This window comes from Dermacentor silvarum, chromosome 4 (genome assembly GCF_013339745.2).
Source record: "Dermacentor silvarum isolate Dsil-2018 chromosome 4, BIME_Dsil_1.4, whole genome shotgun sequence".
Classification (NCBI taxonomy): Eukaryota; Metazoa; Arthropoda; class Arachnida; order Ixodida; family Ixodidae; genus Dermacentor; species Dermacentor silvarum.
Window position 1 is genome coordinate 107,307,685 of NC_051157.2, and position 16,000 is coordinate 107,323,684.

A 16,000-nucleotide genomic window follows, 5' to 3' on the forward strand; every position below is an offset into this window, starting at 1 on the left:
GGCGCTTCGTTATCGAGCTGCGGCTCTACGCAACGGAAGAAGTTTAGGACTGGTCTTGCATACTACCAGTCTCTTCCGCCCTATGGAAATACCCAAAACGAATTCAATAATAATAATAAAAAAAAATCGTTTTTTTTGCAAGCGAATCTTGTGTATATTGGATCACAACGTTACTGCTGGCCAAACGCAGCAACGCTAAAAAAAGAATTGCACGCTTTACAAGTTCCTCTCGCATTCTCCATAATACCACTAAGCAAGGCCATTTGGGTGAGTAGCATAGAGTTTCTAAAAGTTATAGTAATATGAAACTCTATGGTGAGTAGCAATCGGTGCGGCAGCGGCACGGTTCCAGTAATTTCGAACGATTGATAGCGCCATCTCGCCGCAGCGTCTTATTGGCTGCACTGCCACCAGTAGGGGGCCTGCTCACCTGCTGTTCATCCGGGAGCTTGCAAGGCATTGCGTCGATCGCTGTGGGAGCAGTGGTAGGCCGGAAGCCGAATTAAAGATTTCTGTGGAAAGTACTGGACGGCGCAGTTTCACGAAATGTGAGTACCTCTCCTATGTCCTTCGCGATGCGGTGGAATAGCGTGTGCCGATTTTTGACTTAGCGGAATGGTGCGACGTCTGCTCCTGTTGGCGTACACAAAACGTTCTAAGCCTAGTCGTAGCTACGCCTCGTCGCGGTCTACGGTGGGTGCACTCGACCGTGCGCTGTGGCATTGACTGTGGACACGCTCTACTGAAATACTTCGCATGCGCAAGAAAAGCCAACGCTGTTTTCACTAAAAATACGCGCCGCTCGACGGTCAAATGTGTTGCGTTTAAGAGCGGGGATGTTATCTATTTAAGCTGGTGGTAGGCGGATGACCATGACTTTATGAGCAAGCTGTTATCGTTGCTTGAGCCTTCCGCGGCACGTGTGTTATGTGCGCGCGTCAACGGCCCGATGCCACTTGTGTTCTACAACAGTCGAGCATTTCGCTAGTAGTGGTTGCATCAACGATGCACCGCCACGAACACTCGTAGCGCGCGCTTGTACTCGTTCTACCGGAAAACGGCTGGCTCGTTCCCTTTTCCACTGTAGGCTACGTGAATTTCTCGTTGGCCATTTTAGACCTTTTTCGTGTCATCGATGAGCCGCATTATGATCATTCTGAGTGTTGCGCTGGCGGTGTGCATATTCGGATTATGTCGTGCGCTTCCCGCAATGTGATTTTAAGTGTTCGCAAGATCAGCCTTCAATCGCGCAGCCTCATCGTTAAACGAATATGTTGGCCGTTCGACTTCTCTTTACTTAGCCAGGCTGATGCAGCTCGAATTTGCCTACAGGCGAAGAGGCCGCGTTGAGTAGTTTCGTTTTTGCATGGCGTACCCGCCAACTCTCCCGAACTTTTAAAGCCCAAACCGCATGAGAGCGATTTTGTGCGCGACATGCTTCGAGCGACGAAACGGGTCGTCGCGCGAACAGATCACTCGTTCTTGTCGCTCGTAGCCCGGAAGTGCTATAAGCGACTAGCCAATAGCGCTGAAGCCGAAACTGGTCGAAAGCCGAAGTCAGCCAAGTACTACCGATTGTCGCACGTAACGACTTGTATGCTAGATTTGATACGTGCAAGGATAATAACGTAGTGCAACTTTAGAAATATTTCTGCTGCTCTTTACGCTAAAACACATCAACTTAAATTAATAAAGCACGCGTCACGCAAGTTCCGGCGAGTATTTGCTGCCCTCATACCGGCAACACCGGGGAGACGTCGCTCTAAAGTCGTCGCTTGTCTGGTCGCTCGCATGGACTTGTAGGCGACGAGCGAACGCGACAGCTATGTCCATCGCGTCGCTTGTCGCTATCGCGCCCAAGATCGCTGCGCATGCGGTTTATACTTTTAAGCTTACGAATTTTAGTTGTTTATGCGATTTTACAAATCTTGCCGTCAAGTTTTACGAAGAATAAATTGTTTGCTAAAAAAAAATTCTAAAAAAATGGGGTGGTGCGTGATTGAAAAAAAGAAAAAATATGGCTACAAAAAAAATTGTATTGGTATCCGTGCCGACCTCTATAACAAGGCGGCATATGCCAACTTGAACGAGTTTATTTAGAAAGTTTCGGAAGCAGGACATATCGGCAAAAGTAAAGTTACTGCTTGCTGCTGCTTCCATGCTACATCTAGAGATAAACTATCGTTAAATTGTGTATGTATGCCGCAAAAGGTGTGTGTGCTCAGAGAAATGCGTGCCATTCCTCTTATCCCCTTGCGTCCTGTCCGCGGGGCTTTCCCAAAAATTTTAAGTTCGCAGGCACGCACGCCAGACTGGGCATAATGCAATTTTGACTCTTGTCAGCGATGATTTTCACATGCATGATATTGCTTTAGATTTGAAGTGCGTCCCCTTGTTGCTCACAGGGAGTGGAGCCTTGACTGCAAGGTGTATGTGGGTAACCTGGGGAGCGGGGCAGCCAAGCACGAGATCGAGGCGGCCTTCACCAAGTTCGGCCCCTTGCGCAATGTCTGGGTGGCCCGCAACCCTCCGGGCTTTGCGTTTGTCGAGTTCGAGGACTCGCGTGACGCTGAAGATGCCTGCCGTGCCCTGGATGGCAGGTAAGTGGGGCAGGGCTGCACTTCCTTACCACACCGATGACCTGCAGTGTTTAAATAGCCAGTCTTCTGTTAATTATCTTTTTTCTTTTTTTGTTTTGCCAAGCATCACGTGCAAGGCTGAAAACAGTTTTACTGCCCAGCCATCAAGCTGTGGCTCATCACATTTTTTAGCCCACCAGGGGTGCAACAGCTGTGCCAATTGCGCAATTTCGATACAATTTTATATTGGGCTGAGCTGCGCCAAAACCGTGATATATGTTGAAATTGTGCCAAAATGCCCGACCAGCCGCGAAATTTCTCGGTTACGCTAGTTTTAGCGGCAAACAAAGACCGCGTTGGCAACTTGCAGCTTGGACGTCGCCATCCACTACAGCCCGATCCAGTAGCGCAGACGAGATCCAACCACATGCGCAGTCGAGACGGTGTGTTTGCTGGTGGGCGCCGAAGAATGTTTTTGCTGCTGGTTGCAGTGCAGCGTGTTGTATATGCAGTAAAATCTCTCGGAGACACGGAGCGCGCTTTGCTTGCAGTAACGAAAGCAGTTCGCCATTGCCGCGTTCACTCAACAAGATCCTCACCGTATCCGTGCACGCGGTCACGAGCGGAGCGGGTACGAATACTCTACGGGAAACTCGCTTGTACGGTACAGCAAGCGACCCTGCACTGACAGCGTGAGCTTTGTAGGTGGCTCAATGCACAAAACTAGGAAGGCTTCGGTTTCATGCGGCAACAGGCACCGCGTTGTAATGAAATGGTGCTGATCTTTGCTGTACACCGCTGAAACGCCAAAAGATTGTCAAACAGTCGCGTGTTTCGACTACTGCCGGAACGTCGAGGACACAGTCGGTGAAAAAAAAAAAAAAAAAAACGAACGGCAACCACTCGCGAAGAAATGCATGTGTACTTTCCACATGTTTGGTGGAAAATTTTGCGTGCAGTCGAGGTCATTGTTCGGAGCGCGCATTCATTTCGCCGGGCACAGCCTAGGTCAACCGTGCATGGCGAAACAACGTGCGCTCTGAACAACGATCTCCGATTGCGCCCCTGCCCTCACCTGTGCTGCTAATGTGAATTACCGTATATAGTCGCATAAGAAATGCACTTTTTTTCCCATAAATCCAATGCAAAGTTGGGGTGTGCGTTTATTATGCGAGGTAAATTTTATGGCGTTTTATGAGTAAGCGTTCTTTGTGAAACTGCTTCAAATTTGGGATTTAGTGTTCCATAATGTTTTTTTTTTTCTTGTAACCTGCTCCAAATTTGGATTTTCCTGCTCCAAAAATTGCTCCAAATCCTATTTTGGCTGTTGCACCGCTCAGCCCACTTGCATATCTGACAAGTCTGATAATCCTGTATTGCATACTGTGGGGTAATTTGAGGCTAACTGGATCTCGGTGTTTTCTTCAACTGCACAGCCGTCTTTGCGGAACAAGAGTGAGGGTGGAAATGTCCCATGGCCGATCGCGCCGTGGCGGAGCTAGCAGGCGCCCGGCTGCACCGCCACCTCGGTAAGTTCTTGTTGCTTTCTCAGCCTCCCTACGAAATCTGAATGCCTCGTGCCAATAGATAACAAGTGGCAGTGTTTGAGAGGCTTGAAGGACGGATTACTTGTCCACACTGGATACTTTCGTTTTTGTGGCAGTACAGTCGAGTCCCGCTTCAACGAAATTCACGGTACACGCGAAAAATTTTGTTGTGGCGGAACTTCGTTGGCGCGAAATTGGTATGTATACGTACGCCAAACGGCAAAGCCGCAAACAAAACCGAAACCATCGTCTGGGAAATCTTTGCGATGGTGTAGGGGCAAAGGTTGAGACGTACCGAAGGCAGTCGAGAAAGTGTCAACTTCACGAGAGAATGCATTTCGCACCGCTGTTACAGTATTTTTCGTGTAGTGCGGCAGACGCCTAACCCAACGCGCATGCCTGGCCGATCGCAGGAACACTCATTTTGCGGCACATGCACCGTCGCAATGAAGCGGTTTGCGTTGTCACAATTTCACTGCATATTTATGACAAAGTTGGCAAGCTTGCGCTTACCGGAAGGTTTATTTCTAGAAGTCGGTCAGCTTGAATTCCTTACGCTTCACGGCAAGCAAAGGCGTTAAGAGAGTCCGCAGTCCATTAAAAGAACCATCGCAATGTCATTGCCGTGGGTTCTGATAACTATTTTTATGAGGTGAAAAGGATCCATTGCTTTCAAAGCAGACGCTGGAGTCGGTGTGTCGACTGGATTGTCATTTTCTCCAGACAAGACGTTAGCATCCTGTTGACAACAGCGGCTGTGGCGTGGCCGCTCGGGTGCTATCTTGAAAGCAATCTGCGACAGGCACCAAGTGAGTGCCTGCGTGGGCCTCATCTTCAAAGTGATCTGCGATGCGGGCAAAGTGCAACTAGTGACTGTAGAGTTTGCTGCGCTGTGCTTTCCACGTTTAGTTTGCGGTGAAGCGAGAGACGGCACGGAGGTCAATTTGCTCGCTGCTATTGCTGCGCCTTCTCACTCCAGCGTGTTGACACAGTTTCCGCGGTCATCGAGCGATATGTGTTCATGTTAACCTGTGCGCGCGTGACACCGTGCTCGGTAATTTAGTTGGCAAATGTTTACAAGTTTATACGGCCAATAAAACTACTATCCTTAGTTCGTATAGCTGTCTACTAATCTGCTATTGCAGTCGATGCTTCGCCTTTCGGGCGAAACTGCCATTTTTTTTCCTTCCGCTTTCTGCCTCGGCGATCATATGTGCCTTCTCCTCGAGAAATTTACGCTTCGTTGGCGTAGCCATTTCGACTGGACACAGACCACAGAAAACGGCAGCAATTGAAGTGATCACCTGCAGTCTCGCGCAGGTGTGTGATCACGTGTGGCTATGTATCGCAGTGGCTTAAATCGGTACTTTGAATTTCATTTCGTTCGCGAAAACGTCATTCAAGCGGACATATGATCGTCACAGCTTTGGAAGGGCCTTTTCATTTGACTACTCGGCAGTTCCAATTTCATTTCAGTCCCAGTTTCGTTCTCGAAAAGTTCGTTGAAGCGGAAATACCGAATAAAATGCCTTCGCTATGAAGGGACTTTGTTTGTATTACGTTCTATGGGCAGCTGATGGGGAATCGGAAAATCTTCGTTGTGGCGGAAATTTCGTTGTAGCGGCATTTGTTGTAGGGGGATTCGACTGTACATTATCGTGAGTTGTGATAGTCCACCACATCGATTCTCTAGGTCACTAGCTAAAGACAGTGTTGATGTTGGCCAGCCTGCAATAGCTCATTACAGCTATGGAGAAATTGTAGGCAGTTGTGGCAGTGCTGGTTATTGCTAGGTAGAAATGTTGCAGGTAATTGCAGAGGGTGTATGTTATTGTGGCTGTATTTTTAAACTGCAGTTTGCTAGCTTTTTTTTTTCCCATTGAGTCAGCCTGCCGTTTCATGATTTGGTTTGCCTTTGTTGGTCTACCTTTCGAACAGTAAACTTTTCTTGCTTCATTTGGATGCTTCTGTGGGGAAGGTTAATGGTTCAAACCTGCACAGGAACTTGAATATGTCACCATGTGTACAAGGAAGTCTGCGCGTTTAGATTTTTTTAAAATGCATGCAAAATCAGTGTTCCTTCCTTTCTTTTCTTTTTGCTTTTCTAGCTACGGAGGTTACGGAGCTAAAAGGTCCAGGTAGGTTTCTTCCAGGTGGGCTGTGTGCCTGTGCTGTCCATGTGCTTTTTTTGTCACTGCTTAGAACTGCAGAACTGGCTTTACCACACTTCGGTTTCTTCACCTCCTTGCTTGTCTTGTTTTGTGTTTGTAGGTTTATGCTTGAAATGGTGGTGGGAGGTGTGTCCGTTGATTGCTAGTCTTAGAGGAAGGGCGATATGAGGAACATATTTATTGTTACCCTTTTACTGGTATTGCAAATCTGAGAAAGGCCATACCCAAGCCCAGGCAGTTGTGTACAAAGGTTTTTGAATGGTTATGCCGCGACTTGAGATTTATGATGCTGATGTATTAAACTTTTTTAAATTGTTGCCTAGCAGTATGTTTTGTGGATGAATTGTGGCATCCATTCTAGTACGCATCATTTTAAGACACCCTGTTGCCAGAGGCCTTTGTTTAATTGTGTGTTAACTTGTATTTGTCTGTCTTTCTGAATTCCTGAACGGCCCTGTGTGGTGTGTAGCCACACTTGATGCCTGGGTTTGGCGTCTGGGCCGTTCCTGTGCAGGTTCCTGTAATGATTCTCATGATGGGGCACCTTACAGGGCATGCGACATCATCTCTAACTCTGCCCCCCGAGGGACTAAAGTGACCCAACCTACCACCACCACCACCTTTCTCCTTCGTCAACAACAACCACCGCCACACTTCTATCTCGCTGCGCGGGAAGGGTTTGCCGCCGACGCGGCTGGCTGAGCCACCAACCCCCTCACCCCCTTGAGAGAGAAAACGTCGGGACGCCGCCCCTGTGCGAGCAAATCGAGGCAGCAATGCCAGCGCCAACAGCTTCCCAACCAACACACTTCCGCTGGGGGATGGCAGCGCATTCGGTGGCAGACGCCTTCTTCCCTTCTCGTGCCCCCCTTCGCTCGCCACCGCTCGCCTAGCTGGCCGGTCGGCGCTCAACGCTCTTCTTTGCCACTGGCACAGGTTACCCGTTTGCTGTCATTCTCGCGTCACTGGGGGTTGCAAAGGGGCACCTTCCGTGACCCTCTCTTGTAGCTTGTTGTGGGCCAACCCTAGTGCAGAATTGGAGGATATGCAGTGCTATTCAGAGAGAGCGGCTTGCAGGAAGGCTTAGCTGTTTGCCTAGCTCTATATTTGCCGCCTCGCACCAGAATTTTTTGTGCGTAGCTTGGCAAGTATTCATGACATGTTTAATACTTAAGGGTTCTGAGAACAGCATTTAGCACTTGACTGTATTGAAGCAGTTGGTTGTTAGTGTTCAGATTTGTGTATGCAGCAATGTGGTGGATGGCTTCAAAGTGGAGGGAGTTTGATAATGTGTAATCTAGGAGCTTAATAAGCAAAGCATCGAATTGTGTTGGATGGGGCTTGTTGCTGAAAGTGAAGTAGCATTCATTCAGAGGTTAGAATGTCGCACATTGATTGCATGGGGTTTCTCAAGAAGGGAATTTAAACATTAGTGTCCGAGGCTAGTTTAACTGTTGCGAGGTGATCATTTGCCTGACAAAAAGACCTTGGTTGGTGCTGTCGGAGCTTGCATAATGTCAAATAGCGCCTGTTACAAAGGCACCGCTTGGCAGATGCATGAGTTTGGAATGCCTAAAAGAGGTGCAGGTAATTGCTATCTGGTGAGGCAAAGGATTAGAGAAAGGAAAGTGTGGGGGGTGCTTCAATTTCTGAATTGTCATTGCAGGTCTCGCTCTCCACGAAGGCGTTACTCCCGAAGCCGCAGTCGTAGCCGCTCCCGCAGCTTGCGCAGGTCCACTGGAAGCCGCTCACTTTCTCGGGAGAGGCGTTGACAGGTAGGGCGTTTTATTGCATTTCAGGGCACTGCAGATACCTTCGCATCGACTTGCCAGCAGAGAGCTGCGTCCTGCTCCGAGCGCTGTTCACACGCCTCTCAGCTTAAAAGCATTCTCAACTGGCCTTCGCATCGCATGTCTCTTCTTGGCTTGTTCGAGAGCCAACAACGGTGTGCATAGTGCAAGCATGGCGTCCCAACTGTGCAGGGCCGAGGGCTGGCCACTCTGCTGTGCTGCTGGCATCCTGCGATGGACTGTGGGAAGACTGAGGAAGCAGGACATGCAGTTTCCACCACGTTGCATGTGTGATTCCATAACTTTTTTTTTTTTGTCATGTTAAGTTTGTTTTCAGCTAAGAAAAAAAGACTACGAAAACAAAAACCTTGGTCATGAGTGTCGTGTAGCTATTTCATAAATTGGCAAGACATCACAATAAAAGCCTTTTCCAACCCCGTCAGCTGGTCTTTGCCTATTTATGTGCATACTGCTACATGGTTCACCCTTTCACAGTGTGTGCGGGAGCTGTGTAGCTGATATTGTAAGCAGAGAGAAAATGGCAGTAAAGAAAGCTGTTGTGGTTAATCCAAGAGTAATGGGGTTTGTTAACCTATGCAAGGGAATAGGAACACTGTATAAAGTTGGTAATTCGTATCTCACTAGACTGGGAGAAATCCCATCAAATATCAAGAAAACCCTCTGGGAAAGTATTTGATGCGATTTTGGGCAGTGGGGGAGGCAGCAACTGGAGTCGGCTTGTCTGACATTGTCTATTTCACAGGTACCCGTGCAAACTGATTGTGGCAAAAGGAGGGTATTGTGTCGAATACCATTCTTCACTGTGCGACTGTATTGGGCGAGACGAAGACTACAAGCGCTCCTGTCTGCAGCTGCAAGTTGGAATCGCGTGGATCACTTGTGTCACTGAATTCTTTACTGGGCTGACAAGGACCTGCTGGAACCTTCCCTCATCATTTGGCAGTGGAGGCAGCAATGAAGTCTGCTCATCTGACGTTTATTGTCTATTTCACAGGTGCCACGGCAAACTGATACATTCTGAGGCAAGCAGGGTATTGTGTTGAATTCCGTTCTTCATTGTGCGATTGTGTTGGGCGAGACGGAGACTACAAGCGTTCCTGTCTGCAGCTGCGAGTTGGGATTGCATGGATCACTTACGTCGTGAATTCTTCGCTGGGCTGATAAAAAGGACCTGTGGAACCTTCCCTCGTCATTTGGCAGTGGAGGCGGACAACGAAGTCGGTTGTCTGATGTTTATTGTGTATTTCACAGGTTTGACATATACTCCTTTCTGTTAATTTAATTTTTTTTTTTTTTTGCTGCGTCTTTTGCCAACTGTTACCGTTTCTTGGGGGAGGAAATTTGTGTGGAGGCACACAAATTGTGCCTCCACACAATTGTGCTTCATTTTCTATTTGGCACTGCTGCTTTTGAGTCATGGGAAACGTCGCTGAACTCAAAATGTGAACTAGGTAACCTTAAATGGGACCTTCGCAAAGAAATCGCAAGACCTCAAGCAGAGCATATAGTTCATGATGAGCAAATAGTACCGAGGACATGCTGAGTGTGAAAGGTAAAAGCTGAAAATACTGCACTCAAAGCAACGCAAGAGCCACTATTCGAACTTCAAGCACCAAAAAAAAAAAAAAAAAGTGCGTGCAAACACGTCAACGCAGGATCAATACTCGCGCAACAAAACGTTGAAGGGAAATCGATGCAATGAGAACGAAAATCTCGGGAATGTGTTTGGAAAGGTTGGTGATGTGCTGGGTGTGACGTTAAACTGAGAACAATATTGTAGGACAAGGCTGACAACTCAAGACGTTGGCTTTACCGATATGTCTGTTTGTAAACGAACGTTCGTGTCCCCAACTACAAAAACTTCTTGGCATGATCGTTAAGAAAGCAGTGAAGTGGAGCTTTGCTTGGGTGAAGAAGGGGAAGGTGCTTGCGTGAAAAATGGAGACCTCTTGACGGGTTATTCATATATCGAACGAGGCGGACCTCGTGAAGATCTCGTATAAGCACGGTGTAAGAACAGTAAACAGAGCTGGACACTCTCCCCCCCCCCCCCCAACGCTCGCAAAAGCGCTGCCTGCTCGCAGCCAGATTATGTTCGACTCGGTTACAGCTCGGTCGGTGCCGTCATAGAGGGCGATGTGCAATGCGGTCCCAGTCCCAGCGGCAAGGCACGTGCTGCCGCTGCTGGCATGTGCGGCCGCGTCGTTTTGAAGGCACGCTTTTTGTTAGCATGCATTTCATGAGTAGACACCGGATTTTAGGCAAATGCATTTTTTGTTCCTTGCGCTCCTATCGCCCCACTTTGATATATGAGCATGAATTAGAGGTTAAGCCTTTCAGGCCCAAATTATAATTCTGTTCATTGTAAAAAAATGGTCTTTACAATTTGAGATGTGCATGATCGTGGTAGTTAAAAAAATTAAAAAAAAAATTGTGCTCACACTCTTCAATCAAAACTTATTAAATGATTCCAATTGGAATCAGTGGGACTTGGTGGACTTGAAATGCGTCGTTTCAAGCAATACGTGAAAAGTCTATTTTAGATGAAATTCTTTGAAGCAATTGTTTTCTTTGTTGAGGCAGAGGTGTGCGCCACACTTCTTGCACCGAATGCGGGAGTAAGAGCACATTTTTTATTTTTTATAGTTTGAGCAATGACTTCTTTTTCATCGGACGAATCAATGTCACCTCGAGGGATCAGCACAAGCTTCGCGACTTCTTTCTTTTTCCAATAAAACTCGCATGCGCTGATTGTCGCCGTCTGTTCCGAAAGAAATTGCCCCCCAAAAAGTTAATCTACACGGCATAAGCTCATATCAACAGCATGAAATCACAAAAAGCTGAGCATGGCTCCACCAATAATACAGGCTCCTGACGCGATAATGAAATATCAGGGTAACACGCGCCCAAAGCATGGCCAAGTACAGCATGGAAACGCCGTTTGAGCGCGAATAAACACGCGATTTAGTCAGCGAGGTAACGTCAATCGAAAATGTATCGCGTGAGTAGTCGGGGCCGCTACGTCCCAATGATTCCAATAAGAAAGAAAAATGTGGTGTGCACGCGGCTTTTGTTTTGCTTGTCAAGATTCGCAAAGATCTCCGGTACCCGCAAATACTTTTTGCCGAATAAATTTACTGCGAAGGGATAGCATAGCACCTAATAGTACAAATAGAAATGTTCGATACACAAATAAAATAATTGTCGTACCTCTGCACGGTGAAAAGAAGAGGGGATCTCAGCTAATGGCAGGAACAGTGCAAGCGATTCTTTTATTTTTTTCGTTCAGAGGTGACAGCACTTCCTTGAGTCTACCATCTTGCCAGCATATGTAGAGCAAGGGCTCTACCTTTTTCTTTTAACCCGGTGTTGCCCACTGAGCTACAAAATTGATGATTCCATTTGGAATCACTGGGCCTTAAAGGGTTAAGAAGGGCTTTTATAGTGTTTTGTAGTGCCTATAAATGCCTATTTTGGCGTTTGTGCCTAAATGCTTATAAATGCCTATTTTCAATATCGGTGCCTATAGTGAACACTATTTAGCCTCAAGTTTCGCTTTCGAGTGCAGTTAGAGACCGTTATTCATGTTACTGGGCAACACTGACTGTTCGCAACTCTATGGGGTTCAACCTAGTCCTTTAGTTCAACCAACTCCCGGAAAACAACTGCTAGCAGCATTGAAATGAGATGCGACGGCCAGCATACGCCGACGCGCTGACATTGCGCGAGCGGTTGGCGAATGCGAAACCGCGGAGAGCCGTCAGGGGAAAGGAAAGTGAAGAGCAAAATAAGAAAGAAAAATGTGATGTGCACGCGGCTTTTGTTTTGCTTGTAATTTACTTTTTAAGGCGTTCACCGCCGTCGGGCATTTGTTCTCAGCGTACGAGATCATTCTCAGTGACAAGAGGCACAATTTTGAATCCGAAAATCTGGAGATGGTGGTAGTTTGCTATTGTTTCCACAATCTTCACAGTGATTCTTCGACTACGTTCCTCGTGCTCTCCAAACATATTTCTTCAAACACGTGCGCTTCATATGGGCGGAAGTGTATTTGGCAGTGTTGGGACGTCTGGCCTGTACAATTCGGATAGTGTCATTGTATATGAGAAAATTACGAAGAGTTGCACCTAACAGTCCTCATGTAAGAATATGCTAATTTCTTAATAAATTGTAGTCTCTCTTGCATTTGTTATTTGTCTGCTTTTGTCGTGTCTTAGTTTAATTGCGTCAGGCAGACATAAAGTATTGTTTTTTTTTTTTAATCAGTATGCCCAGCTTTCAAGTATTGTTTTTCATGCCTGTTTCACTATATGCGACGCCCGAGTACAGTGGCCATTGAACATGTATATGAGCAGTGAGCTTATTGAATGAAGCCAATTGATCGTCATTAGTCCAGCAGTTTTATGGGACAATTGCACGGCTATGTTCAACTGGTGGCGCCTTTGTGCCATCATAGACAACAACATTTCTTGTTTTCCTATCGTAGATATAGGCGGCGCGCGTCATCGTTTGAAATTATTTGCATTTATGTAAACATTTATTGTGACTATATTTACGACGTTGGAAGCCTAAAACGTTTTGCCTGCCTATTTTTGGCGCCTAAAACGCGCTTTTTTAATGCCTAAAGATCCGGCCTCTCTTCATGAGCTTGTGTTTTGGTATTGCCACGCGCGCAAAGCATTGTCGCCACGGGCCCTCGACAAAGGTGGCAGCGGCCTTCTGAGGAGTGTTTGCAATGGGTAGAAAGTGCTTTGTTCCGAACTGCAATCTTGGATAACCGGACTTGTGCGGAGCGTTTGCTTCTATTCAAAGCGCCATCGGACTGCGGTCGTCTAGAGCAGTGGCGCCGTGCAATTCCGAGGGCAGACTGAACTGTAGTGCCTACCGATCACTTCTGTGCCAAGCATTTTTCAGAGGATATGATATCGACGGCATATTACATGGAGCTCGATGAAAAGGTGCTACTTGATGCGCCAAAGACCCTCGTTCTGTCTGCAAATGCAGTTGCCACCTTATTTCTGAACTGTCCAAAGTACCTCAGACGGTCAGATAAACCTCGAAAGCCGCTCCGGAAGAAAGCCGCACCCGTGTACCAACAAAAACGCTGTGTGAGAAACTGCTGTGTGCCACAGCAGTTTGTGGAAATTTTTCTGCATGTATAAGATATATACAGGGTGTCCCAACTATCATGCACCAAGATTTAAATATATGCCAATGTCGCGTAGCTGGACAGAACCAACGTAATGTTAGTCGTCGCTTGCCAATACTCGGATTATTTTTTGCATTCTGCCTAATTACATAATTTATATTTGATGAATCGACTTTTCAAATACTATAATTATCTAAAAGGTGTCGATGCGAAAATTGTAGACCAACATGAAAAACTGCTGCTACAGCATTCTGTTGGTCAATACGATACATAAGTGTTGTCCGACCATGAAAGCAATTATTGTGCTAAAATTATCTTGTGCCGTTTCATTTATATTGCGGCCACACTGAATTCGCGCAACGATGCTTGAACAGTTTTCTGAGTGTGAATGGAAGCAGCGATTGGCATGAAAAAAATTTTCCGGTGCAGTCACTATTTTATTTTGATCGAGGGGTAGCTTGCGGGCTAACGCTTTTATGTTATATGCGTGGATGAACGGCTAGACCGGTCGAAACGAATTGTGCGCACGAGCCGAATTTGAGTGGGCTTTGAGTGCTGCCCGATCATAGGCACCGACTACGGGGGGACTCCGGGGCTCGAGCCCCCTCCGGAGTTTTCCGGGGGGGGGGGGGGGCAGCCCCCCCGGCGATGCTGAAGCCCCCCCCCTCCTACAATGTCATTACCAGAGTCCTGTTACCCAAATCATTTATGGTTTCTTTTGAGTTGCCTCTACCTTTTTCCTTAACCAGTGAATGTGGCTACAAGCTAATGGCATCATTGTTGACGCGGATGTGCACGTATTTTATTCATACTTTTGCTTTATTTCTGCAAATCCTGACAATAGGAAAACAAGTGCATTAGAAGCACCTACCTCATCCGTATTTTTTCACTTTAGCATGTTATTTTAATTTCCAGTGTGAAACACCATGCACAGACACTTTATATTTCAATGTGTACGCAGGACAATGTTTATGATATTGTGAAAGAGAAAGAGGTAGCCAACTAACAATTATTTCTAATGATATGGATAGCCTATGTCTAGAGAATGAATACGTTTCTGTATGTTCAACTCGCTACGAATTGCTTTGCGTGCTTTTTCGACACTGAAAAAGACCTGCAGACTTCAGTGACCCCTTCGGCAGAGTCTTTTATCAACGGTGTGTGAAATGCACCTGAGTGATGTGTCTCAGCATTGCTTCTCTTTCCAGTAGGTAATGCTAACGACTCCCGAAAAAAAAAAGAAACATAATAATTTACAACATTTATTGGGGATGGAAACATCGCAACGTGCATGCAGAGTTCATAAATATATATAATTAGTAACCGAAGTGACGCCAAGCCGGATTCACTCGAAATCAGAATAGCAGTCATGCGCAGCAGAGCTTTTACTAGGACTCGGAATTTAAAAAAAGGAGGCTGCCGTTTCGTCGCATAGGCGAAGCAGTATTGGTGATAGCGAAGCATAAGACAATTGCACGAAGATTCTTCCCGTATAAATCCGTGTAAGAGCCGCACCCCCAACTTGAAAGTTTTTTGTAATTAATACTGAGACGCAATCGCATTCACCGCTGATTCCGATCGCGCTCCACTGCTAATTTTCCTGCGCAGCATACTTTCGCGCGTTGCAACTATATAAAAAAAAGTCGGTTACAACTTAAGAAGACAGGAGAGGTGCCCCGCCCTGATCACTGAAGCGCAGCAGCTCGATTGCCACCGCGACTGAAGAAATAGTCCCGCTGACGCGACTCAGCCCAGCTCGAAGCGCGGGCTGCCATGTCCTCTGCCGGCGCGGTCACCGACCGTCTGGCTCATGACGTCAGTCTAGAGTGCGCGCCCATTGGTGGACACTCGTGTGCATCCGCCTTTGAGGGGCAAATGTCGCTACATTCTAAAGTTGTACACGGCTATAGATGGCGATAGGAGGCGATCGTGGAGGTTTACGGCAGATTTCATACTCGTACAGTTAAACCTGCTTATAACGAACCTCCATATAACGAAGTTTTTCTATTCCCTGCCGTTACTCCATAGAAGCACATGTATTTGAGACCTCTACGTAACGAAGTGGCAGCGGGAGACCCCCTCGATATAACGAATTTTCCCCTCCGACAACCTAGAGATTTCACTCCAAATTTTGTCATTTTTGCGCGAGCAGCAACCGGAAGCACCTTCTCCGCCGCGACGGAATGCGAAGCGAGCGCACGTGTGCGTGCGTGCGTGTGCGAGGTGGGCCTGCAGTAGTAAGTGGTTCGTGAGGAAAGGGAAAGGTTGACGCTATCTTCTGCAGCCCTTGAGGGAGCACGGCTCAGCGCCATGGCCTGCATCCCTCGACCCGGCGATCTTGCCGCCGCGGGCGTGACCTTTCCCCCTCCCTTCATTCAAACCTGATCCTGCCGCTTGCTGCAGCTGGCCTAGCCCGCCAAGCCGGCACTCTCTCCTTTTCCAGTTGATGTTGCCGACGCGCTGGTACACGCTGTGACACATCACACTCGATGAGCGCGACACGCGCTTTCAAACGCTGGCGGCGTGTGGAAGCGCCGCTGGAGAAGTGAGCGAAGTGACCTTCGTGCTGTTGCCTATCGCTTCAACGCAAACTGAGCGCCGAGAACACACAGCACGCATAAAGCTACGAGCCGCCGAGGCACCTACACAGCTAGACCCTGCCCCAACGAAGATCGCTTTCAAGATACAGCCCGCGCGAGGCGCGCCGCCGTGCAGTACGCAGTTGATGCCAGAGTACAGCACA

General features: G+C 47.4%; 1 protein-coding gene across 5 annotated transcripts; it reads left to right on the forward strand.

Annotated features, from left to right (window-relative positions):
* The first annotated feature begins 397 nt into the window (after nt 1-397).
* LOC119450490 (serine/arginine-rich splicing factor 3-like) lies at nt 398-8,529 on the forward strand. 5 transcript variants are annotated; one of them, XM_037713961.2, is made up of 7 exons: nt 398-548; nt 2,406-2,600; nt 4,016-4,108; nt 6,235-6,264; nt 6,849-7,233; nt 7,964-8,072; nt 8,280-8,529. In XM_037713961.2, coding segments are annotated over exons 1-5 (471 nt in total). In that variant the 5' UTR covers nt 398-546; the 3' UTR covers nt 7,000-7,233; nt 7,964-8,072; nt 8,280-8,529. The 5 variants fall into 5 exon arrangements, with proteins under 5 accessions (XP_037569889.1, XP_037569888.1, XP_037569891.1 ...); XM_037713960.2 differs by having other exon boundaries at nt 7,964-8,529; XM_037713963.2 differs by lacking the exon at nt 6,849-7,233.
* The last annotated feature ends 7,471 nt before the right edge of the window (nt 8,530-16,000 follow it).